Source organism: Austrofundulus limnaeus, unplaced genomic scaffold (genome assembly GCF_001266775.1).
Source record: "Austrofundulus limnaeus strain Quisiro unplaced genomic scaffold, Austrofundulus_limnaeus-1.0 Scaffold9, whole genome shotgun sequence".
Classification (NCBI taxonomy): Eukaryota; Metazoa; Chordata; class Actinopteri; order Cyprinodontiformes; family Rivulidae; genus Austrofundulus; species Austrofundulus limnaeus.
Genome location: NW_013952411.1, coordinates 2,050,563 through 2,078,263, shown reverse-complemented (window position 1 = coordinate 2,078,263; position 27,701 = coordinate 2,050,563). Strand labels below are relative to the sequence as shown.

The following is a 27,701-nucleotide window of genomic DNA, read 5'->3' as shown; positions in this document are numbered from 1 at the left end:
GTTTTAAAGGAAATAACTTGAAATGGGTAAGAGTACTTTTAAAATGATTTTTTAAAATTCTAACTAAAAAACCCTTTCTTTGATTAATTTGTCATGATTGCAATTGTCATAAATAGCTGTGATTAACAAGAATTATCGCTCTTTTTGTTTTTAATGTCATAATTGTAGTACAAGCAATCCAATTTGTGCCATTTTTATGTCAGGAAATCATTGTAGAATAGCAGCAATTTACATTATGTGTTTGTTTCCCCCTAAACAAAATGGTACAGTTTTGATGTGTCTACAGCCAAGATTACCAAATGATGTAATTAGAAAAAGAGCATCGACTTAAATGAGGGAAAACAAAAGGAAAATGCAATGTTTTTCGCTGTTGTCAGTCATCTGATTTCAGACAGGTGATAAGATAATTACATAGACACGATTGTGATTATCTCTAATAACTATGATGACATAACCATTTGTTTACTGTAACAGGCTTAATCATGAAACAAAACATGATTAATGAGCTTTTGAATGATGCCAAGCAAATGTTTACATTCTTTTCATTTTTTGTGGTGCAGTGACAGACTTTCTGTTGCTTCATGTTTGAGGAAGGAGCTCAGACATTTGTTTTAAAGTGTTTTACTACAGATGTTTAGTCTAGCMAATCAGATTAAGATCCACTCTTGCACTTGTAAAATGTGCAGTGTGTCTGAGAGTAAATTTTTTTTTTCTTAAAAACATTCCCCTGATTTACCCCAACTTGGTAAAGTTGGAGTTAGGGATTAAGCCTTTATGCAAAGAGAGATTAGGATTTTGTATCTGTGTTTAGGTCAGTCTGTATCTGGAGACTTGAACAGTTAGACTAGTTAGATTTCTTCATGCGCCCTGGATGTTCTAATAAGTAGATTGTTTTACTTTAGTATCTAAGGTTACAGCCCATGTTGGATTTAACTCAAAATTTGCTAATTTATTACAGTTTGGCTCTAAAGTTTGTACATGCAAATATAGTTTTTTTGTACTTCGTCAACGAGAGGTGAGGGGTTTACCTACAAAATAATGCACGTTTGCTATATGGACAGTTGATACAAAATATATATTTTTTTAATTCACAAAAACACTTGTTTAGCTGTAATGCAACAAACTCCAATCTGAGGTTTTCTGATACACCTGTTTTCTTATATCTAAGAGGGTTTAGATAATAGCAATAGAAGTAAGCGTCTTGATTATTTAAATAAAATGAACAGGGAAAGAAATTTCACTGATGAGTTTGAATTACCAGACTTAATTGGCCATACATATTTATAGTTGTGATCTTTGTGTGAGTGCATCTTTGCAGAAGATATGGTAAGCAAGGCTTTAAATTCTCTCTTTAGTCTAATCTAGTCTTTGTGAGGAAAAATAAAAGCCTTTAAAGCCATTCACTAAAAAAACAACCTGTATTAACTTCACTCGCTGTGTGTGGCTTCAGATGCTCAACAACAAATCATCCCTTTGCTATCAAGCACTGGCACTGTGCTCACAGCTACTTTGTTCATAGCTGCTGCAAAGAATCACACCAAACAAGAAGCTCTGGGGGGATTGCAGAGTGATACATCCTGTGTGTTTAGACTTTATTTATGTTTTTATTTATTTTATTTTATTTTTTGCTGCAGTATTAAAAAGCTAGAACCACATCATGCCTCTTGCATGGAGGAATTCCAGGTAAGTAAGTGGTGCTTCTGTTTAGCTCAGGACACACTGTAAAGAGTTTAAGTCTGCGATCTGAGTGATCCTATCAATAAGCTCCTAATGTATCCTGAGTGCATTGAAACAGTAATTAGAGTTACTCACTTGAAATCAAGATGACCCAGGAYGTTAATGGAAGCCTCTCAAACAGAAATACCCTACAGTGGATCAGATTGTGTTAACAGAAGACTTTATAAAATCTTTTATTGGAGGTGACTGAAAAAGATTTGTGTTTAAATTCTTTTGTATTTTTTAATTTCTTAATTCAATGGTTTGATTTTTTTACATTATAAATAATTATTTGTGCCCACAAATGCTGGAAGCCTGAACAGACAAACCAAACACCAGTTTTCTTGCCCCCCCCCCCCCCACACACACACACACACGCACACACACACACCACGCACACACACACACACCACCACCACCATTTTATTTTCTAGGGTTTCTGTTTCAGTCTTTTATAAAAGCTTGGGAAAGAAATGTGGAGAAGTCCATTAAAATCAACTGAAAGCTCATTTCTAAAACCTGGAGTCAGCATGCTTACAAGGCCCTGCCCTCAYTTGCCATCTGGCACACAAAGCACCTGACCTTTACTCCCAAAGGGTGGCTGGCCCACATGGAGGTAGCTTCCTGTATGTATTTGGGGCTTGGCCTGGCCGAGCCCTATGACTCAAGACTTAACTGCAGGAGGTTGCTGGAGACCTCATCCCTGTGGTGTGAATATCTATGGGTACCCGTTTCCCAATTTCAAGCAAGGTCTTTTGTTTTTCTGGTTTTCTTTATTCAAGGTTTATGAATTGCTCTTAGTCCAAGCCCTTCTCTGAGGCCAGATTGTGATGGGAGATCCTACCAAGGACTACAGGCCCAGACAAAATATCCCACAGGATTTTCTAAGTGCTCAAACCTTTCCTGGATTCTCAGGAACTCCTGTCCACAAGTGAGCAGGATGTAGTGGAAGAGGGATCGATAGATCGTGTCTAGTCTATTGCAGCAAAGACGGAGCAGAAAGGCAAATCTCTTACTTTTCCATCCATTCAACATTCCCCTAATATCATGAGAAAAGAATCACAGCCAAAGAAACAAAATACAAGCAGCTGAAATACGGCCAGGCTCAGCCTTGGAATTAATGTATAGTTTAGGTATCTGATTCGGATGCCTTCTGAGTTCTTGGTTTTTTGAACACATCTACTGGAAAGAGGCCGACCTAAAACTCAGTCTTGTAACTCTCCATTAAATCCTCTTGCCTGGGAACACCCTGGATTAGCCAGAGAGTGTTGTCGAGGAAAGGGATGTCTGGGTTTCTCTCCTGGAACGCTTGACTCCAAACTCGACCACAGATAAGTGGAAGGAAGCCAGAGAATAAATGGTTGGATTAAACTGACAGTGTTGCTGCAAGATGGCACTGCATTGACACTTAGCTCATTAAAATCTAAAAATTGCCACCATTGTGCTCAGAACTTTCATCTGCTGCCCAGCATTGTTCAGAAAAGCCAGGACAGGAGTGTAATCTACAGTATAATTTCCCTTGTAATAATTGTTTCTTGAATCTACTCACAGTTGTTCTAAGTCAGAGTATTTAGTTATTCTTAAACAAAACATTCAGAGTCTAGATTGTTGTGTTTTTGTTATTTTACCTTTTGCGCATTTTAACACAAGTATATTTGGGAACAAACGTTGGCTTTGGATTTATATTTTTACTGTTTCTGCRTCTTTGGTGTCTTCAACTACAGTGAAAAATGTGGCATTATGGTAATTTGCTTTCTCTATTTGCACACCACTTAGCAGGCTGAGGCTCCCAGCCAAAATGGCTCAGAAGAAGCATTTATTGTCACTCTGCATGCTCTCKTGACTTAAAACTGAGAAATTGCATTTCCAATCCAGCCAAAGCAKCATCCGAGGGTTTGCACACGTCGAYCTGCTTTTCAGAAAGAACAAAAAAAAAAAAATCACAACTTCTTTCAGTGTGGTTCTTGTCTGTAATTGTACCATCATGTTTCAAGTGAATACTTGAAACAGAATAGAACACAGATGTAATGCACTTTTTTATAAGGTCTGCTTTCACCTATTTTCCATTATTCATCATCTTAAACTATTGGATTAAATGCATGACCTTGAACACAAACTGTGCACACATTTGTGATGTGGATATAAATCACTGAATTCATTCCAGAGAGCCTAGATAATATTGGTTTAGTTTACTTTGTGTACTTTGTTGTGTTTCTCTATGATCGTACATGTGACCTGGCAATTCTTAACGTTTGAGTGAGTACACTGATTTTACAAATCATTCTTGAATTAGTCTGGAAATTAGGAAATTGTTTGTTTTATAAGAACCTTTTTTAAACGAGATTTCTCCAGAAATTTGCCATTTAATTGCATTTAGAAACATTGGCTTTTGTTTTGACAACTCATTTATTGCTGTGCAGAATAATAAAATGCCACTTCTGCACTCAAATGGAGCTTCTTTATTTCTATATTTTTTAATGATTTAAGTTACTATTTTGTTTTATAATGGTATTCAGAAGTTTTGGCAAAGTTCTGCCGCATATGATAAATATATTTTTTAATATTTATTCAAGAGCACATTTTATTTCTTCTAAGAGTTTACCCTGCTAACGTCCACACATGCTCACCACCTGTTTTTTTAACTACTCTGTTTCTGTAAAAATTTTCCACCTGTTTTAAGACAACTGAAGATGAACGCCTACCATATTTTCCAGCTCGCTCAAAGGGCACTGTATGGCTTTCTGCATCATGCTTGAACAAGCACAATCCTCTTACATAACGTGACAGTTCAAGGGTATGTGCCAAACCTTTTTATGAAGTCAGTGATATGCAGTGGAAATCATAAATCACTTTGAAATTAGAGAAAAAGAAAGTCGGTGTTTATTGTCAACTCGTTTCATTTTTTTCCATTCCTTATTTCTTGATCGATGAAGGCAAAAAGGTCTGCGTCTGTGTCATAGTGACTCATGGTGGTCAGCTGTAACTGTTTTCCCCACTGCTTTAATTTGCTCCATAAATTAAACACTGCGCCGCTGCAAAAAGCCTGGAGGATAGATGGAGTGTGTCTGACTGCTGGAACTGGCAAAGGAGGCAAACCGTTCATTCAGCTCTGTGTGTTGACTTTGAATCCCAACTTATTGAATGTGGATGCATATTTCATGACGAACCTTAGGGAGAGCTGGAGTGGCGGTGGTGGTGGTGGTGGTTCAGAGAATCGAAGACAACCTGAGCCTTTTGAGACGCAGAAAGAAACCGAAGTGTTACAACAAAACGAACGGTGTGCCGAGCGTTTCGGGTGCACCGGGATTTTGTTGTTTGTGTGGGAGCACATTGTAAAACAGAAACACTTTTCTGTGGTCAGTGTGTGGGTGTTCTGAATTACTTTAAAACCTTTCCTAACATTTTTTTATTCACTTTTGTTCTGAGATTGTTGAACCTAAGTGAAACAGGATGCGCTCAAGCGATGGTCCAAATGGAAACTTGGGTGAGCCTCTTCCCTAACGAAGAGGGCTCAGATGTTTGTGTCGTTGGGGCTGACAAGGTTGCTGCTGCCTCTTAGATAATTAGACAAAATGCCAGAGTTATCTGCATAATGATTCATCATTAATGATGATGTTGCCACTGAAGGGGAAAGCTGGGGTTGACAGCAAGGTCATGCTTGGCTTTTTACATTAACTGTGGCCATAGGTTTTTGAGACAAACCAACTTTTGAGYGCATTAGTAATGTGCAGCTCTGTGTAACAGGAGCTTTATTACTTCCTGTCTCGTGTGCAAATCCCACAGATGCTTTGACTCTATTTATAGCATTCATACCTGGCTTCATAAATCACATATTTATAGACCTGTTAAGCTGTAGATGGGCAGATGTTGTATGCCAATTTGCACCGTCAGCTTGATTAAATTACGTATTGCTTCTGCATATGTTTAAAACCCAAAGCCACTGACAGGAATAGACTTCGATGTTTGACAAAAGGACAAAGTTTGGACGTCTTAAAAACATTTGCATGAATGAAACCGATTGTCTTGGTTTCAGTTCATAGTTCTTATCTGGAAACATCTGCCTTTTTGAAGTGTGTTTAATAAACTCTCGCCTCCAGCTCAGAGAAAAGTGATCCCTGACTAATTCGTCCATATGGCCACGGTGCTGATGCTTTCTATAGAGCAGAAAGGTGTGTGGTTCATTTTGCCTCCTGGGTTAAAGTGATCCAGGCCGCTCGACAGTCCAGTGGCCATCTGGACRAATGACCCACTGACTCTGAAAGCAATTTTGTCTGGAAGTATTTATGCGAATGCCTCATTCTGCATCCACCCTTGGAAAAATGAAATATCTTGTCCACATTCTTTGCCACACCTCTGTAAGTAGAAGTCCTKCATGTGATAAGTTGTGAAAGAAGCAGACTTTGTCTTTTTTTTTCATCTTGTATTTAGTCAAACACGACCAGATCCTGAAACCATTTATTTCAAGTTGCTTATTCCTTGGAAACGTAAAACTGTCTTATGTCCAGTTTAAGACTCGCAGACTTTGTATTTCTGCTTCACTTCCCCTAAAAAAAAACTAAAATAAGCACCAAAGGTGTAACAAAAACGGAACAAAAAGTACAATGACTTTGGCTGTAACTAACTGCAGCGGATTAATTTTCAGCTGATATTTTTATTGCAACGGTGTGTTGCTGCAGCTCCATCCTCCTCCTCCTCCTCCTCCTACTCATGTTTGCCTCTGTTGACTTCACAGTGATTTAATGTGGTTGTTAAGGAGGAACTAAATCTACCAGCAGAGCAGAAACTTTTCTAACAAATTTAGCTGTACAACTCTTCCTATAAAACATCCAAATCTTCTCATGAAAGTTTACGATTTTACTTGAGAACTTTTCTGTTCTTTCATTTGATCAGATTTGTTGCGCTATCACTAAGAGATTTGTCACTTTGTCACTGTGAGAAGGGACACTTGGAGTATACAGCATCCCCATATATAACAGTTTCAACCTGTCTCAGACTACATTATGGTAAATAAACAGGTTTGGTATTAATTTATTGTGCACTTCACATCAAAGATTTCATGCAGTACATCCTGCACCTGCTGCAAATGCTTTCCCTCCATCTGTAGTTAGGTGTGGTACAGGTGTTCATGTTTATTTAGTGCTGTGCATCTCAGTGTTTGTTTGGGGAGGTTTTCAGGAGCAGTTTGCATTCAGCTGGAAAAAACAGCTTTGCTTCAGCCTGTGACGTGAGCGGAGTTGCATCATTAAACTAGGTGCCGCACTAACTGGCAATGAAGTCCAAGCAGCCGTGTCCTTGGAGCATTGTGTTTCTCTGTGAGAACAAATTTTCTTTCAGACAGACTCTTCCCTTTTAGGGCTTAGTCATGGGAAGATAAAGCCTGCAATCTCGCCACATTTCTTTTAATTATTAATTGAGTGCCATTTAGACCAGTAGCTCTGCAGGAAACCAGTCGTGCTGAGAGCATGCTGATACATTCTTGATGTCGCAAAGTTAGAAAAGGTCATTCTATCAGCACACACTTTTCCCCCTCTCACAAATAAAGCATCTAATAAAAGTTTTTTTTTTCCTAAGCTTTGATCTCATCAGACACCACAGCTAGGCTACAGCTGTGAAAATTTGCACAAGCAAGTACACATTGCTGCTTTTTGAGAATCTTTCAAAACAAGGGCGGGGATTTTATTAAAAAAATAAATCCTCTTTTGAAGGGGGTTATGTGGAAAGGGTACAAATAAAGAATGTGTTACTTGTTATAGATACAATGGCTTCGTTTGGGAAGAGGTTTTAGTCATGATTGGATTAAAGAGCTAAAAGTTAGACCGAAGTTGATTGGTATGAAAAATATATCGTGGTAAGTTACTCCGATATGAGTAAAGGACAAGGCAACCAATACAGAATTAAGACTTGAATGTTAATGTAAAAACCAAAGCCATACAAATACCCTGCAGATAGGCACCCCCAGGCAGGACGTTTCAGCTGCTTATAACACTTTCTTCCAGTTTTGGCCACTCCCCATAGAGGCAAGCTGTAGAGCTTACTACCATGTGACCAGAAACCCTTAGACAACAGGAAACTGTGTTCTAATGTTAAAATATTTACGTGTTGCAAATGCATCAGGCGCACATTAACTAATCATATCACAAGATTTTGCTTGAGAAGACTGTGACATGAGCCACTCAAAACAGACTGTACATGACTAAAYCACAAAGATAGATTCTTTTTTTCAAAATACATTATCAGAACAAACCCTAGTTCTCCTAGAAATAAAACAGTATGTGTGATGCATTTAAAAATCAGTAGTGAAGAGAATAAATTTACTTCCAGTGCTATTTTTTAAAACAACCTTTTTGCAAACTCAAAATGCAGCATTTAGATATAGCCCTTTGTGTGCAGCTTAAAGCACTTCCAACAGAAATGTCATAAYTTTTCTGCTGCTTTTGTTTATTCCTTTTAGGATTAAACTATTTCTTCAATTAATTAAAAAAGCTAACCTCAACTGGTAACACATTAATTGTAACCTTTCCAAAAAGCCGACTTTAAAAAATCCTTTATTTCTGGTCCTAACAGTCCTTTGAGTATTTTTTTCTTGTCTATTAACATGTAAAAATGGCTTGAAAGCATTAAAACGCAGCACCAGTCAAGAAAAGACCAATTAGCTCTATTGTTCCTACAAATTCATAAAAACACTGCAGATATTGGGAGGGCAAAAGGCAGCAATAATCCAACAGAGGATGAAGCATCTTTTTTTTTATTGTTTTGTTTCAACAAATAGTTTATAATACTGACAGCATAAAAAAAGCTTTGTTTTAATCACTCACAAGCAAAACCAAGGCAATATGTTCACCAGTTTTTCTAAACAACATGAGTCATTGGTTGCTGGTGGGGGAATCATTTTGCTTTAGGCTTCTGGTGCCATTTGGAGACAAACAGCTGACATCACAGAAGGACCTCCACCAAATGTCGGCAGCAGGGAGCCCACCATAAAGATCTGCTGCTGTTTCCCTCATACCAAACAACACCGAGTGAATAATCATTGTRTCTTAGAAATATGGAGCATATGAAAGACTCGGTCCACTCACTGTTTTTTTTTTTAGTTAATTGTTCATAAGTAAATACACAGAGAGTTAAGGGCTTTATCCCTCATTCTTTCTCTTGCAAACAAGCTTTGTTAATTTTCAAAACATTCTGAGAACTCTCTCTAGACATTAGAAATGCAAACAGCTTTTAAAGCTCATTTCCTGTGTTGGAAGATCACAGCTTTCAGAGGCACCTTTTTGTTCAGCATTATGGTTGAACTCATAAAACAACAACCACAGAAGAGACCCATAATTCATCTGTCCACCATCCAGCCTTCATTATTCCTGCCAAAGCTGCTGCGGCTCGTCTCATCTCGCTCTGAAATCAAATTCAGTGAACGTTGTCAAACATGAACCTTTGCTGATTTTTTTTTTCCTGCGAAAGCAAAAAATATATGGACCTAAAAGTAAATCAGAACACCAGGAAAGATAACAGCTTTTGTTTTGTTTTACAATAAACTCGGGTTGTACGGAAAGTAGTTGTCTTTTGTATTTCATGTTAGGGCACACCTACATAAAATATTCTTGACTTTTTATTCAGTGCAGCTTTGAACATTTTCTTACAGCACCTCATTTGTTTCAGTGTTTCTTTTCCCAAGAATTTTTTTTTCTGAAAAGATCTTTTGAAGACGGCAAAGAGATTTTCTGTTATTCTCTTATTTGGCTTTTGTATCAGATGTTTTTACACTGACATTTGGAGTAATTCCCATTTTCAGTGAGCCCCTGGGAGCTTTCCATGCCATAAAACGCTTTTATTTACTGTATCGTTATTATTATCATTTATTTATTTGAGTTTAACTTTACTATTTTTTGCCTACACTGCTCACTAACCCCGTGGAGGGCATTATGAGCAAAACCACTTTCAAATAGGTCAGCAGAGAGACCAATCRGCTGCAGCACCATCTGTCCCTCTAATGACTACCTGGCAGCTCGGTTGGCTGGAGACGCTCCGCAGCAAACATTCTCTCATTAAAGTCTCAGCGTTTTCACAGAATCTGAGTGACTGATCATGCCTCAGAAAGTTCATCTTCTTCTTTTTAATACACCAGAATGCCGGTTTGTGTTCTTTCTCTCGTCTTAGCCCCTTTAATTGTATACTTTTAAAGGCCTAGCAAAGGCTTGTCTAAGATCATTTAAAGATGAAAGATGTCAGAGTAATTGTTCTGATCAAAACTTAAAGTTAACCTTMTGTGCAACCACATGCAACATGGTGAGATGTCATGCTCAGAGTGTGCATAATGAATGACTCTCAACTACCACAAATTTAGCTCAAAATCTGCAAAACTGACTGAGTTCCTGTRTGCTTTTTTGTTGACTAAAGTTGTGACTCAATAACAAACTGGCTTCTAAAATAAATCTAATTTTATTGTAGTAATAATGAGAAATAGTTCTGTGTATTTATAGGGTAACCATGATGATTTGATCAAGCTTACTCTTATTTTTTGTCAGAGCAGATTTGTTGTCTTTTATATTGATGCATGTTATTATTAAAATATAATTCCTGACAAGAACATTGTACATGCTTTATTATTTCATTGAAATCTGGTTATTGCAAAAAATTAAAATAAAATAACTGCATATGTTACTTGTGACATATCAAGAGGAAATTTCAGGATTCAGGTTAATGTTAGCTATAAAAATTTAAACTGATAAAATACACTTGATCAAGTATCCACAAGAACATTTAACAGGGAGCTGCAGTGACTGTCTTTATGTAAAAAACAAAAACACAGCCCATCCATGATTTTTTTTATTTTTATTTTTTTGTTAGCAATAGCATATAACTATAGTTTTGTATTCACAGGATAGAAGAGTTGATAAAGATCTGACAGGGAGGTGTGCCAGAGCCAAAGCTTGGACAGCCCCTAACCCAATTCATTCTGTATGCTAAAGCCAAAAATTCAGGCCACTCTTTGTAACGCTTCACACATTACTCAAAGCTGCATGTATTTAGCGTTTGAGGGCTGGTTCTCACATAACTCTTGTACAAAACAAGAGTCATCGTTTTGCCAAAAAGCAATCAAAAACTTGTTTAGTTTATATTTTGGTTTCATTTTGGTGTACCCTTTAATATGATGCGTCATGTGTCGAAGGTACAGTAGAGAGGTGATAGAAAAGGGTTGTGTTGAAGCAGTTGTGATCATAGATTTATTATTCCTAATTTAGAGAGCTTTATTTTTAGGTTAATCTCATTCATATAATTCGGGCTGGTTCTTCTCACCCTTTCCATCCTCCTGCTTGTTTCACAGAAACTGATCTCACTTCAAATATTTTGAAGGATCTCTCAATTCCTGGAGGACGYGGGAGAGGAGAGGCTTGTTGGAAGAGCTGTAGGCAAGAATACATTAATATGTCCTTTGAGTCTTTTTAGCACCGAATGGGGGGCATGACTCATAAATGCCAAATTATGAGTGAAATTAACTTTAAGATGCTTTAAATCACAAGCGAGTTTGATGCTTATCTGATCGAAATATTCATAAAATGGAACTTAATGTTGCGACAAAACAAGCCTTTAAAATGGAACTTTATGTTTGACGTCTGTTTAAAATTTCATCACCAAAAAAATAAAGATGCTTGTTACTTCATCTTCTTTGTAATTGCTTCCTCTTCTCAAAATGGTGGCAGGAACTGCGATGCATGTTGAGAATACAAGTAGGGAAAACAAGAATGTGCAATTTAGGGACAAAATTATTGTGCAACTGCTGTTTTCTTTTTCTCTCTCTCTCTCTCTTTCTTCTTTAAATGTAACATCAGCCAACTGACCTACTTTTTTCTCTCTGTTGTCATTTGTTTACCTGCAAATTCAAAGGTTTTGTGACTTGTGAGCTTACGGCTGTCTCCAGTGGTCTAATTTATCATGACAGGTGTAACATATAGGGGAGGTGATGTAAACTATCGTGGTGATAATGGAAGCAGYTTAAAAACAACTGTTTCTGGCAGTAGAGCTGTAAAGCCAATGTGTAATTTAAAGGTTTGGAAGCAGCTTCTCAATAAATAGGATGCAGCTTTGGGTTGTTTTTTTTTTGTTTGTTTGTTTTTTTTTTTGTTTGTTTGTTTGTTTTGGAGGGTAGCTAATGAGCTGTCACCTTATTATTGCCTGTTACAGAAAGCTAAGAGGTCTGTTTGTCTCTGTGTGCATGTGTTTGTCTGCAAGGCAAATTTTATTGAAACTTGCAGAAAGTTATCACTGTCTGAATGAACATTTACAACTCATTAACTTTTGGAGTCGATGCAATTCAAGATGGCTGCCACAGCCAGTTAACCTTACAAAACACAAAACTGTCTGCAACTTAGTCAGTTTTACAGAGTTTGAGCTAATATTTGGTCTGGTAAAAGATGAGACTGATCTGTAACATTTAAATCGTGACGCATTGTGGTTTATCTTATTATTGTTGTAGTTTTTTTTTTTTGGTAATTTCAAGAAACTCTTAAAACAGATGGACACTTATTCCAATTTTGATTATTGTTCTTTTTAAAAAAAATTTAAATTTTTTTTATTTGGCAAGGCAGTCACTTGAAGTGGGTCATAGGTTTAGAGTTTGACTGTTAAGTGAAACATAATTTCATGTTTAATTTGTCTTGGTCTCGGCAAAGAGCGTACTTCATGCATCATGTTGGATCAGGCGCATGGCATGAGTCAATCCAGAGGAAATGTTCAAGCATACACAAAAGGAATTGCTTTTTTATTTATTATTTTTTTTGTAATTTGTTCTTTGACATGTTTAATAAACCCCCTTAAACCTACAACAAACCCAGCAGCTTTTTCACATGCCTGTAAACTGAATGTGCATGCACTGCAGTAAGTCTGTTGAAGTTGCACTTCCTAAAGAACTTCACACAATATTTATAATCATATCCCCCTTACATAAGACTGCAGACTGCATGCATGAGGAAAAAGGGCCTAATTAAAAGAGGAAAAACTGGCTGTCTTTGTGTATTTCAAACAACGGCTTTTGTTCTTTTTTTAATAAGTAGTTTGCTTTTCTGTCTGCTTTGCCTGTGGGTCAGTTTACTTCATGGAGCCGTTTGTCGGACAACAGAGATACACCGCTAGTACACAAAGAGGAAATTGCCACTGCAGGAAATGTCATGTGGAAAATTAGGCTCCTTGCTCATTTCTGTCAAAAAAGCCTCAGGAAGTTCAGGAAGTTTCCAAGCTGAAAGTATCAAACCTTCGCCTAAACGTGGGATTGTGGAGGAAGATCTGAGCTTGTTCCAGCAGCACTGATGGAAAAGCTTTTGYTGATGGACAAATATTGCACATTCTTTTAGGACGTGCAATACAGTTCAAAACCTAAATGTCCTTTATACTTTTTATTGTATTTTATAAAATGTTTGGCACCACCTCAGTGTATTTGTTGATCATGATCGCTCACCTTTGAAGGCGAGACAACAAATAACACCGATATATAAATCAATTTTACAGATATAACTAAAATTAGGTTTGGTACTGGCTTATTCATGCCCAACATATACTCTGAGTGCTAACTGAAAACTTTGCCATTAGTCAACTCAAAATACCAGTATACYGGAAACACAAAAAGAAAAATGACTTTAGGTTTTAGTTGCAGAAAAACTGCAGAATTATTTTTCCCTGAACAGATTTTTGCAACCAGACCAAATTTGCTGACCTTTAATGTCTTGTTTTKTTCATAACCAATTTTCAAAACTCATTTTAAACAATGATGACTTGCAGAGACCTGCTGCACAGATCATCTGACCAATGGCTGCATTTGACACGTCTATAATGTCCCAAATGCCTTTTTGTGTCACTGTTTCACACAGCTACCTTGATTGATTTTTATAGCCACGGCACTGGATTCTGTCAAAGAGGAAATATCCAGAAAATTACAAAGAAATAACTCAAAACTTTTCCCCCGAATGACACAGAGACTGTCAGTWTTATTAATTCATAAAATGTCACTAATAGTTTGGTAATAGTTACTAATCTGATTGAACAAAACTGTGTTATTGAATGCTTTTTAATTATTTAGTTCCATAAACACATAAACATTGTAGATGTTTTTGCCTAGAACTAACTGAAAAGTCAAGTTCATCTGTTGTTTCTACAAACTTACTGCTCACGATGAATAAAACCTGAAGAAATGAGCTCCTGTCATCCTCAGTCTGACAGTAAAGGTAATTAAACAAACACTGTCACCATCTGCTTGTCATAGACAAGTGATTCCAGTGATAAAGTCAAGTTCTTCTGCAGTCGGTGCATCTAAAAATGGACGATGTGTATTTTTTTTATCTTCAAGAGGAAGGTAACAACACAGTGGCTTACACTGGTTTGTTAAACGGCCAGGAAACACACTTTTGATGTTTGTCTTCACAGAAAACCATCACTTTTTATGTTCTTGGACACAGAAAATGTTGTAGGAATGCAGTCTTGCCTTTTTGTGATGTTGTGTACTCTGTTTCAGTGGTAATCAAAGAGTACATATTACTTTAAAATGAAAGTGAAAGCTGATAAATTATTTCTCATGAGGGGTAAAGGTATATCTCACAGACTGCGACTGTTGGAGACTATAGGTAGCAATTCAAAATCATGAGAAAATGGGTGGAGTTCTCAGTGTTTGCAACAGTGATGTTCCATACCACCAATTTCCTTTCCAAATCTGATACAGAGTAAAACTCAGGTTGATATCAGCACTACTGACCCAATGCTTTGTGCAAACACACCTGATGTCTGGTAAATCTAAAAATAAAAAAGCAGTGCATTTCAAATAACTGCTTCATGAAGAAGACAAGACGTCAGAGTGATTTTGTTTATACATGTTAAACTCAGAAATATATTCATGAACCATCCTCATTTACAATATAATTACGCTAATACAACAGAAAAAACAGACAAGACACAATCATACACAATATTTGAAAATTATTTTTAAATAATAGAAGATGAAGTAAAATAGTAAAACCAATCAATTAAATAGTGCTTACCAAGAAATAAAATAAAAATGAAAATGTTAATTTTAAATTATGTTGCATGAACGTATTAATACTAAGCATGTAACATCTACAGACTGAAAAAGTAGTTCCCACCAACGTGTAGACAAGATTTCAATTGTTTACTTTCCACTGTGTTAATGATATACTTTACCTGAAATGACTCAAGTGTCAAAGTATTGATATTTTTATTTAAGGATCGAAACTAGAGCATAAAGTTCTGGTATCAATACTTTGGTATCGATCAGCACATCACTAGTTTGCAAATAAGCAATCAGCAAGTCAGTTGTGTTTTGCGCAGCCAATAAAAAAAACTATTTCAGTGTGTACAGCTTGCAAGATTGTATTCAAGAATATGCACATTATTATCATGTCCACCTCCACCGGTGGTACCACCTACCTCTGTTTGCTTTGTACAAATAAAGACAACGTTTGCAAATCATAATGTTTCCATCAAGGTGAAGATGCACTCTGCCTCAAAGTAGAACAAACTGATTCAGGAAGTCTTTTATTTCATCTTGTATGAGCTTTTTAAATGATAATACATAAATTTACTGGGGGGGTTTTGGGGGTGTTTTATAATGTTTTATGTTCTGCTGTCAACTGTGAACCAAATTGTCCGGACATTAAAGTTAAATTTAATCTAATGGAGTACACTTTTAGAATAAATAGAAACATATTTTCATACAGTTTTTCAGCTTTTTTTTTTGTCATTGGTGAGATTTTTCGACGTACATCAGTCTGATGTTTTCTGTCAGCGGAGATCTCTCATATTGGTTGTAGACACCCTCAACACAAATATACAACTACTTCAAAAACAATTGTTGAACAAATTTTTATGTTCAAAATTCAAGCAACAAAACATGTTTGCAACTCACTCAAGAAACATGAGAACCCTCACAAACAATTCAAGGTATTGTGGAGACAAATGCAGCCCAGTGGGATCCAACCCTACATTTTGCCTGTTGGAATAAAAACCTTTATTTTGTCAAGCATTTTGCAAAACATAATTAACTTTTAGTTTTTAGTTTTTAGTTTTTCTTTCAAAAAACAGTCCAAATTGACTGCTGATTAAAAGGATTTAAGATTTTTTGTTTCATAGTGGCAACATTATTATTTTTCACCCACCAGCTCATTAAGTTGTCCTGCTAGCATTCTTRCATTTTCTGTTTAATTTCAGTATTTGCAACTATTCATACTGACACAATGACCAGGTTACCAAAAGGGCCAAATCCAGCCTTCAAAATCCATTTCAATATTACTGAATATTTAACAAAAATACACAGAACTTGTTTTGTACGTTTTGCAGTCGGTGGGCCGCATCATTAAAAATAGCAATTTTCTGTTTACAAGTTAAAGCCAAGATAATCCATTTATATTTTCAGGCACCGTCTATCTAATACTTGAGATTTCCACATCTCCATCTGGCAATCTGTTAGCCTTGGGACAATGTTATTGGAAAACACTTTAGAAACCTGACTGCAGATGCTTATAAAGCCATGAATCAAAATATATTTTTGATGCATGGAGAGGAATGTGTAATAGCCTTCGTTTTTCAGAATCCAGTTCACCAAACAGTCAACCCAGAGGCTTGAAGAAGGAAATGTCAAGCAYTGATGAATGGCTGTCTTTGTGCCCCGCTCCCCATACAAGTTTACCTCTTGCCATCTAATAAATCATGATAAATGAGGTCTCTATTGGTAGTACAGGCTAATTATTCCCCTCTTTCATACCCCCTCCATGTCATGCTTCTTTGCTGAGTTTTATGACCTTGAGGTCCAGTGCTCATAACATGCACCGTGTATATATACAGTATACCTTACTATTATGTTTGCCAATCTCTTTTTCCAGTCTTTGTTTCACAGAGTGGAGGATTTTATGCCTGACACTCAGTGTGACATCCTTGTATCWAAGTGAGACTGATTGGAATAATGGCCCTGCAAAGGTCGGGGAGGCTGCATGCAGGCTCGGCTCAGTTCTAATCCAAACACAACTCAGAACAGCTGTGTCAAAATGCAGTCCAAAGCCTTTGATGTGGCCAAAAAGGTTTAACCTGAAAAGGCTCCTAATCAAAATGTCTCGTCAGAAAACAACAGTTACTAGGTTACTGGGCAGTTCCAGCTGGGCTCTGACACATTCACTGGTAATARAAACAAAAACGTAGCAAAAAAGCCTGTTTTTAATAATCAAAAATAGTGAATTACCAAGGTAAATACTTTTTGCTTGTGCGTGGGTGTGTTTGTGTGCCTGTCTGTTTGCAAATTATGTCAAGAACCCTTGGGCAAATTTTAATAAAACTCACAAAAATACTAATTATTGTACATTCACAGCCATTTTATTTTATTTTATTATGTTTTTATTTTTTGTCAATTTAAGTCTAAAGGCCACCATAGACAACTGATATGAAAAACAAAGAAAACTGTCATAAATGTAAATGTTTCAGAAATTGGGACAATGATTTAGCACAGTAACTAGTCTAACATTGTTAGCCTGTTAGCACCACTTTTTTATTAATTGATTTTTATTTATTTATTTATTTATTTATTTATTTATTTATTTATTTATTTTGCTGTTCTACAAGCATGCTCACATTATTTTGTTTCATTTTATGTTGTTATTCAGTTTAAAATCCCTCAATCGCAGTGACTGGCAGTTTTTGTGTAGATCCTAATTACCTCTGTTCATACCTGAAGTCAAACATTAATTTAGAAACTGTTGCTCAGTGAAGCCACAGCAGAGCAGGAAGCTTTTAATTGCCTCTGGATTCATTAAAAATAGGATTAGCCTGTTATCAGCCTTAGCACCACTTTGTGACTTACATTTCCATTATTTATCTTTCTACAGTTTGTTCATCTTTTTCAAAAAATAAACTGATACATGTCATCACTTGATGTTGCCACTGAATTTGACAAACAGGTCTTTTGTTTTTTTTAATCTACCAATGCAATGCTCACCATCAATCTCAGTTAATTTGTCTATTTTAGGTAATGTGTCACCGCTAAAACATACTGCAGGACTTACATTGATCAACAATAAATGATTATTTTCCTGAAGTTATGCATATTAAGCAAAAACATATTGTGAATTCAGTCTTTCAGGTTTAATAGTTTTACAATGCTCAAAAATGAACTGTGCCCTCCTGGGTCTTCTTCCATAGAGCCCATTATGATTCAAAATGTGACAAATGGTATATCAGAAAGAGATGTACCTTGACCTTGGAGTTCAGCTTGAATGTTTTTTTTTTGTTTGTTTTGTGCCATCCACAATAGTTGTCTCATTCTGTGGGGCTGCATTGTCTCTTGCATCCATATCCTGGGAGGTTAGCCAAAATCCAGAACCTTGTACTTTTTTAGTAATATTGGCAAATGTGGTGACAGAAACATGAAGCTGTTTGGAGATGGTCTARTAACCTGTAACATGTTTATCTCTAAACGTCTCTCTGAGCTCCTCAGACAGCTCTYGCCTTCATTGTCTCTGCTCCTCGATGTGTTGTCACACATCCATACCAAACTGTCCAGTGGGTGATTGTTTCCCTTAAACAGGCTGAATGATTGATGTACAGCTTGAAGGGCTCCTGTGATACTAATTAAGGTCAAACACTTAATTTGAAACATGACTATAATGTAAAGATTAATAGTCACTTCTACGGTACCAACAAATCTCCCCATACCATTTTAGTATAGATTTCCCCATAATTGTGAAACACACAAGTCGTTTATTTTACAGTTTTTTTTTTTACTCTACATACTAAGCTCATTAAGAAATAGTTGCTTTTAAAGGAATAACTTTTCCCAAAGAATGAAGGATTGCTTCCATGGGCCATAAAGCAATCCCCAAATGTATCCCCATCAGTTCATAAACATGTATTTATGTAGTGTAGGTTAATGTATTTTGTGATATCAACCCCACAAACGTGTGTTTCGTCTCTGTTGAATTCTATATTTTATGGTTTCCTTTGTTAAAGGGTTAGAATATATTTCTTCTAAGTAGATGTCAGTGGTTGGGTCCAGTATGGTTGTGCATATTTTTTTCAGAAAGAGTGTAATGCAAAGTATACACAATAATAGAAAACGCTGCATGAGTGTGTAAGGAAAAGAAAGAAAGATGTAGTTTTTTTTATATACCTTACCAAAGGTGGAAAAAAATTGTAAGTGTAGACCATTTTAACCATGTTTCTGGCTTTTTTGTGCTTATTTTTCTCCATCATTTTGTCTTGTTCTTGAGTAAATAGTGATAAATGAGAGAAACTATTTGCTCTTCTAAATCTTGTAAAATTAGATTTCAGGGAAACGGAAAAGTAACATTTGCGCCTAAGTCTCAATGTTAGAACAATGTAAATATGAAAATGTATTTTCACTGAAAAGGCCCAGCAGTGACTCATGTAAGAAGTCAAATTCATTAAAGAAAATTATAATTGTTTTCAACGTTTGTTTGTGCTCTTTGTAGTTAATGACATGTCTTTTGCTGCGACAGAGTCCTTTTTGTATAAGGTAATTACTCTCTATTGTTAAATGGAAGACAAATTATGTCATTATGGCTACGTTTGTCTGGTCAGACTAGCTTTTGCTGCTCTCTGGCTTTGAAGATAAACACGCAGAATTTTATTGCTTTGCATTCACTCAGCTGTAAAGTGCATTGTGTGATTTTTCTTTGGCTGAAAACAAAAAGAACAGAAAGCTTCAAAGGCTTAGAAACATGATCTAGATGAAAAGTGTAGTTTTTCAGACAAAACACGACCACTGATATTTCGGTGGTCACACGGGATACGTGAAAGATATGTTCTAGTCAGAAAGTGATGAGGCTTAGAAAAAAAAGAGAATCACTGAATAGGGGTTTGTTGTGGCTTTGTGTTGTCTTTGTACCACCCTATAAAACAGGTTTATACAGTGTTTTGAAATAATTTATTTATCCTTGTAAACAAGAATTCTGTAGTGAGTGATAAAAATGCTGCTTTAAGTTATGACAGATGATCTGTAATGCAGTCAGTCACAATATTCTCCTCTGGTAACAAGATTTATGACTTCTTTGTCACCTTTTTGAATATTTTACATAGGAAATTTAATGAGGAGTAAAATAGAAATAGTATTTATTTTGTGGGTCAAATTAGAGACATTTCCGCTTTAAATAATAAACTTGTGTTTGATAGTAAGTCCCTTTTTTCACCTTCATTAATGATTTATTCATCCTCCTATTAGAGTCATTTGAAATACAAAATTCACTTTAAACCTGATTTACAATAATTTGAAGTAATTGGGAAAAAACACTGTGTAAATGTTATGTGATATTTGAGTTATAATTTTGCCATTTGTATGACTTGTTGCTGAAAGTCTCCACTGTGGATTTAAGCACATTTGAATATCTTCTGCTGAATTCTTTAGATTTAAATAAAAAATCATGATTTATTCATACAAAAGGTTATATTTTTAGAGCCATAGATTTATATGTATATATACTGACGTGCTGTTTTTCTGTTTCCTTCTTTCAGATATGAATGGAGATGCAAGAGGATTACCAAAAATCTGGACATTCATGCAGTTTTAAAGTGCTCTGCATTAGATTGCAAGCAGCATTCCTTCTCTCCAAAGTAATACATTATTGACAATTAATGTCAAACCGTATGCTGGAGCAGCTTAATGCTGCCTCGCAGAGTGGAACATCACTAATGGRAAGAAAACCTTATAAGATCCAGCTCATCAAAATTCACCTAAGAGCAGCATAATGCCTTCAAAAGTATCATGTTTATACTTGCTGACGGTGGTCTGCTGGGCGAGCGCTCTGTGGTATCTGAGCATCTCTCGCCCAACGTCCACATATGTCGGTCACATGGCCGTGCCTAAACGGAGGATCGTGAAACCTCCCAAAAACATCACGTTCACCAACATCCGCACCCGCCCGCTTAACCCCCACGCCTTCGAATTTATCATCAACGAGCCGAAAAAGTGCGAGAGTGCCGCTCCCTTCCTGGTTATCCTCATCAGCACCACACACAAGGAGTTTGATGCACGCCAGGCCATCCGAGAGACCTGGGGGGATGAGAACACCTTCAGCGACATTCGCATTCTTACCGTTTTCCTTCTGGGCTGGAACACGGACGCAGTGCTGAACCAGATGGTGGAGCAAGAGAGTCAGATCTTTCACGATATTGTTGTGGAGAATTTTATTGATTCGTACCATAATCTTACCCTAAAGACCATGATGGGCCTGCGCTGGGTGGCGACATTTTGCCCAAAGGCGCAGTATGTCATGAAGACGGACAGCGATATCTTTGTCAACATGGACAATCTTATCTATAAGCTTCTAAAGCCCAGCACCAAGCCAAGGAGAAGGTACTTTACTGGCTATGTGATAAATGGTGGTCCCATCAGGGATATGCGTAGCAAGTGGTACATGCCCAGAGATGTGTATCCTGAAAGTAAATACCCACCTTTCTGCTCGGGCACTGGCTACGTGTTCTCGGCAGACGTTGCCGAGCTCATCTACAAGACTTCGTTACACACAAGACTGTTACATTTGGAGGATGTGTATGTGGGATTGTGTTTGCGTAAGCTGGGCATACACCCTTATCAGAACAGTGGTTTTAATCATTGGAAAATGGCTTACAGTCTCTGCAGGTACCGACGGGTTATCACCGTCCACCAGATCTCCCCAGAGGAGATGCACCGCATTTGGAATGACATGTCCAGCAAGAAGCACCTCCGATGTTAGGGGATGTGTGTATCAACATCTTTGATACATTTTTTTAACTGCCTTCATTTCGCCGTTGTATTTTTTTTTTTAATATTGCCACAGTGAATGATGTAAAAACTGTGAGGGCTTCTGCAGGTCTCTGTTTGATTACACATTTACTCATTTTATTCAACCACATGAAGGCTTGTAAGGTGCATATTATCATTCGTACTTAAGTGCTGGGTTGTGACTTGAAGTTGTTTTCAGTCTAAGATTAAAAATCTTGCATCTTTTTTAAGAATTAAGATTATAAGCCTGATTGTGGCCTGCCAGTATAGACCACGAATTGTTCAGAAACAGCAGTGAAAGGGATATTTTGGTTTTAATGAAAAGGGGTTGAATGGAGTACTTCTGAATAGTCAGGTTTTTTTTTCACCTCCAGTAGACAGCAGTTAGAGTGGCATCGATTTGGAGGATCAGGGAGAAACGCTCATGGGGGTATTTTAAGCTAARAGTACTTAAAGGGACCATTCATTAGATAATTTGTGCTATCTAAAACGAATGAAACTCWGAAATGTTCCTAGCCGCTGGAACAAACTCTGTAATAGTTATTTTTACACCATGTTTCTTTTGGATGAGACAGATTCATTATTTATTCAACTGAACAATAYTTGTGTTCCTGTGTGCAATGTGTTCACAGATGTTCAGTTTCTTCAGTTGTAGATCAACTGTTTATACTGTATATCAAAACCAATGTAGTCAGTAAACCCAAATAGTTATAAAAAATATAACATATGTTGTTCAGGGGAAATAGGATCTGTATGAGCCAAACTATATAAAAGACATAACAACTCTTGGCAGACTCAGCTGATCAATAGAAGGTTTAGCTGCCTCTGAAAACATAAGGCCTTTTTGCACAGCAAGACCAGGGCCAGCCTGGCTTCAAACATGGGCTGTGCATGTTTTCATAAGCCCTACGGCMCAGTTCCACCTAGATTTCTGAAACCTCAAGACCTGTGGTTCTATGCGGGCCAGCCTGTCTGGCCTGATTTGACATCAGCTACTGTTGCTCATTGATTGACAGGGGGCATCACGTCACATAGATGAGAGTAATTTCACATGAACCATTTGCAGCGGCCGTAACATTTACGGGTTTAACTAAACAACTTTAGCAAGCTACCAAACACAACAAGCTAACAATAGCTATGATTAGCTTACCATCCTCTGTTGTCCTGCCCTCTCATCTTAAACGTCATACCRCTGCAGGGTCTGGTACAGCTTCAGTACTTTTCCATCAAGTTTGGTATAGTCCATTATTGTTGTGTGGCAAATAAAACAAAATAAGATTTGCACGTGTTTATCATGATCCCACACACAGAGGMRGCACTCTGCTCAATGCAAACACAACMAGGGCCTGGGGATAATAAGGCTAGGCTGACTGGGGCCGGGGCGGGCCTTTTAAYACAAATTCACTACTGTTAGCGTAGCAGCACAATCCTTGTTCTAGCAAAAAATAAAAAATAAAAATAAAAACATCTAAGTGACTCCATATTAAAAATAGACAATAGATAATGGTGTTTGARTTTTAGTTGTTTTATATGGTAGAAATGTGCTCCTGAATGAGTCCTGTCAGTTCCATTCTCTGGTTCTTCAAACTGAAATCCCTCTGACAGCTGTCTACTGCAGGTAAGACCCTAACTGCTTGTCAGCGTGCCACACAACCCCACTTCCARTCAATAAAAACCACCTGTCCATTTAAAGCCCTGGCACACTCACAACCTGTTTCCCTCTTTGATATAAGTGTCCTTGAGCAAGAATCTCTATTAGATTCACAGCTGTTGACCCAGAAACKTTACCCTCCTGGAGGCAAAAGATAAAATGTGAGGAAATCAATAAAGAATTGGATCACAATAAGACTTGTTTATTAGAACATAATTAAAAGTATAGTGTCAAAGCGTTTCAGAACAAAGGCAAATTAAATGTAACTCTGTAGACCATTTCACTGTCATGTGCACTTGTGCTTCTTTCTCCTCTATCTGTTTAATGAGAATAAAACTACACTGCAGTTCAGTTTATTCTAAATGTCCAACACCAAGATGGCTTAAGTGATCGTTTAATATAATCTGAGCACTTTCTAAATTAGAATTTATATGACTTGCTGCTTTTTAAATATGAATTTGCCTGATATTTTCTGTTTACATACAGCCATCATCACTGCCTTTTTCTCTCTGAAACAAGTTATGTGTATGTTTTGGATTTTAGATGCATTTCCTTGTTTTTCTACTTTGACATTTTCATGCCGGGGTAATTATGCATCTCAGCTACCAGCCTCTCATTATTGTAGCTGCTGCTCATGTGTTGTAAATCAGCAGCTGTTTCAGCTCATCAACTCCTCCAAGCAGCAAGAATAAAAAAAGAATCGTCGTGTGAGTTTCTTCATGTCTAGCTGAGATCATTACAGACAGGATGTATTGTTACATGAATTTGGCATATCATTGGCTACAGAAGTGCACTCACTGTATGAATAACAAAGTTTAGTCGTTTCTAAGAAAATGTGGCTTCGTTGGTCAAAATACACTTTTTCCCCCCTTTTCCTTGAGGTTTTGTAGTCTTATAAGCTAATGTGACATTTACTGTGAAAGCATCTATCCCACACTGGGTTGTTGTTATATATTGTATGTTTTTATATATAAAAAAGCAAATACTTGAATAATTAAAATGAAATTGCTGCTTTCACTTGTTGCCTTCCTTTCCTTGTTCTGCAGAGAGATGTGGGTTTGTTGAGGGTTTGGTATTGTGACGGGTTGTTAAGATGCTGRCAGCTGGCATATTTGGTTACACAACGCAAGTTTCATATTGTTATTAGTAACAAACCACAGACATGGTCTTCAGTGTAAACAACCACATAATACAAAACGATGTAATGTAAAAATGTATAAAATAGAGCCTGCAGGTATTGTTTTATTGTTTTGTTATTTTACGACAGCAGAAATCTGCTTTGAAACTGACCTCCCTACAGCTACAACTTCTGCCTGGCATTTTAAACTGAAAACACAGTGATTCCTACTGCAGGTAAAATATTAACAACTCCACAGAACACCACTTAAAAATATAGAACTTTTCCTTTAAAGACATGTTAAGTTAACTGGGTCAGTAAGGTTTGTGTTGTTGAAGCATGTGTTTTTAACAAGAGGGCTTGTCAATATGACTTCAACGGTAAAAAAAAGAAAAAGAAAAAGAAATTGCAAATTGGAACATGGTTGAAATTTAATTTAAGATACTTTCTGACTAAACTGCAACAAACAAATCTGCAAGACATTCATTAGAATGTTGCGTGAAGGTCATAATTTATTCTGTTACAAACATTTGCAAAGGTGTCATTAAAAAAAACCCATCCAGTAAGATTCCAATAGAAAATCTGAAAGTCAAAGTGTCTGAAATTAGGTCAGTAATGGCAACATACATAGAAAAGCTGATGGGGATTGAGAAGTCTAACAATTTAGACCTATCAGTATGTGTTTACTCTTAAATTTGTTAAGTGTAAAAAAAAAAAAGCTTCAGACAAATTCAGCTTTGTTTGCACTGAATCCATGACTGAATTTTATAATATCTGGAAAACAACTGAATTAAGCTCTTTTAATCTACACTCTTTAGTATAAACCATGATAACTGTTTTATGTTTTATTTCATAACATTTTGCTAACACCCATCTAGAGTTGCCTAATTTAAGTAAAACAAGTTCCAAGTTGGTGGCTCAGCTGGTAGAGCTGATGCCTCTCGGCAAGAAGGTTGCCGGTTCAAATCTTGGTCCTGGCTTTCTGGGTAGAGTTTGCATGTTCTCCGTGCATGTGTGGGTTTTCTCTGGGTACTCTGGCTTCCTCCCACACACCAAAAACATAACTATTAGGGTAACTGATAACTCTAAATTGTCCTGAGTCAAAGAGTGGATGGTTGTCTGTCTCTATGTGTGGCCCTGTGATGGACTTGTGACCTGTCCAGGGTGTACCCCCCCACACCCCCGCCCCCCACACAATGACTGCTGGACATGAGCACCAGTGACCCTGAAAGGAAGAAGCAGGTAAAGATAGAAGTTGACCTATTTTTGCAACCTGATAATTACATGTTAAATGTTGGAAAAATAAAGCAGAATTAACAGCTGTTTTAGGCTCTTTCAAATACAACCATTAGGGTTTCTGAGAGCAGATCAAGTAAAATTGAGCATTTTGGAGTCAAATAAATCTTTAAAGAGATAAAACAGGAGATTAAATACAGAATTTTTACCAGAATGATGTGGAAATGGATCAAATGAAATTTTATTTAAGCGTGTGTAAGCCTGATAGACTCTAGTAAATCACAAAACCTGTTTATTTATAAGTCTGTAAATAGGCATAATAAGCATGGACTTTTTATCGTTCTAGCTAGAGGCATACTAAATGTGWTGAATCAAAGCATTTGCTCATAATCCAAAATAATAAAGTGCAGGTTCAAAAGTGAGTATCAACCAAGATCATTACACATTCAAAGAAATAAAAAATACAGCATGCCTACTACAGCAAAAGCAAATACGTTGGTGGTAAAATAATTTATATATCACACATTTATTTTAAATAATTGCTTTATTTGCTGCTCCTCRTCAAAAATTGGACATTAGCTGATTACATAGAAAAAGAAAGGGGTAATACGGTGTCAAAATGCACATAATGTACATCAAAAACAATAAATTACTCTGGAAAATAATATATTTTAGAGAAGTTAAGATTTACCACTTCAATACATAAAAGTAATTTAATGCTACAGAACTTTGGAGAAACAAATGGTTCGTCACACTTTTGAGGAGTTGCTGTTTGGTTCCATCTGTAGGTGCGTTCTTGTCWCACAGTACAGTCAGGTAGCTACTGTTTTCCAGGAACAAAAATGAAACAGTTGTGGAGAAGTTGATTGCACATCAACCAGAGCAGAATATGAAACTGCAGGTTCTTTTACAATTCATTTCTTTGACGACAAAAAGCACACAAATTAAAAGTCGTCTCCGGGAGGGGGGGAGGGGGCGTTAAGCATTTGCACACACTCAGCCCAAAAGTGCATTTCAGCTCACCTCATTCAGATAGTTCACATGAAGTGTATCGATGCTGGAGGAATACATGGGTGAAAGGGTGATGAGCGGGTTCCTCCCTCAATGTGGCCCCGCCCACTGACAACATTCTTTAGGCACAGAAAAATGAACAAGGCACCTCTAGCATTTATGAAGCATTAACACTGTCGAGAGCAGCAATTTATACACAGTAGCATCCAGGTCTCATTTATTTCTCACCCAAATGCTTCTATTCTTCTTCATGTGAAACAGGGCTTGACTCACGAAAAACCATTTATAGTCTTTTTAAGACATTCATAATATTTTTATACTTAAAAAAATGTGCTTCTTCTCACAAATTAACTAAGACTTACATTCTGACACAGACCTCAGGGAAACTTCACAAATGAGTGGGTTTGTGAGATGAGAGTCAAAGTACATTTGTTTTCACAGTGRCAAGAAAACAGGATGGGGGGCCATAAATATGCCTTCTCATTTTAATAAATAATGAGAACTCTGCTGAACACAGCAGTAACGTGATGTTAAACAATAAATAAACAACAACAACAAAAAAWCATTCAAAGCTACATTTATTCTCCTCTTTTCTCCACCTGAGTACGTCGTTTGGTTCCTGGGCTGTATCCTGATCCTGCGTTGGAATGTTTAGGTTAAATGCCGGGGGACAGTGAGCTGGGACGTTGACTAGAAGGTGCAGGTGGCAGAGCTCGGCCTTGGGGAAGGTGAAAAGGAGTGAGGGAGAGAAGAGGACGGGTGCTTTCAGGGAAGGTGTTGCAGGGGGTGGGTGTTCCTCAGTCTGTCTGCCCTGACCTGTCTCCCCTGTCTCACCTGCTCCAAGCATGAAGAGAGCATCAGCAAACGCTGAGCTGTGCAAAGCCGATCAACTTCACCTCATCTGGGATCTCTGTGTCATCGCAGCTGGAAGCCTACACAAAGAAACACAATCTTTCAGCTTTCTTATCCACATCTGAGGGGGGGAAGTTCCAACATGTCGACCATCTGATGCCAACAAATATGTTTTGTTTTTTTTAATACTTTATTTCATTCGAACATCAATTAAAACAATACAAATAATAATGTTGCGTCAAAAAGAAAAAAAACACAACACAGCATGGTCAAATGAAAAGGAGCAGAAAGAAGAAAAAATTGAACACATATAGTGAATATTTCAGTCAAAATAGCAGTAAAAACAGTTAAAAGTGCTA

The 27,701-nt window shown here is 37.0% G+C and overlaps 2 protein-coding genes across 4 annotated transcripts in view; one reads left to right on the top strand and one right to left on the bottom strand.

Annotated features, from left to right (window-relative positions):
* Nucleotides 1-24,143, top strand: part of b3galt1b (UDP-Gal:betaGlcNAc beta 1,3-galactosyltransferase, polypeptide 1b) — a 35,831-nt gene extending 11,688 nt beyond the window's left edge. For all 3 annotated transcript variants that reach the window (XM_014001480.1, XM_014001479.1, XM_014001481.1), the window contains one exon: nt 20,227-24,143. In XM_014001480.1, coding sequence (XP_013856934.1) covers nt 20,460-21,446 — 987 coding nt within the window. In that variant the 5' untranslated portion in view covers nt 20,227-20,459 and the 3' untranslated portion in view covers nt 21,447-24,143. The remainder of the gene's footprint in view (nt 1-20,226) is intronic.
* A 1,861-nt stretch (nt 24,144-26,004) lies between these two features.
* stk39 (serine threonine kinase 39) overlaps nt 26,005-27,701 on the bottom strand; it is a 32,063-nt gene continuing 30,366 nt past the window's right edge. The window contains exon 18 of the mRNA XM_014001478.1: nt 26,005-27,422. Coding sequence (XP_013856932.1) covers nt 27,348-27,422 — 75 coding nt within the window. The 3' untranslated portion in view covers nt 26,005-27,347. The remainder of the gene's footprint in view (nt 27,423-27,701) is intronic.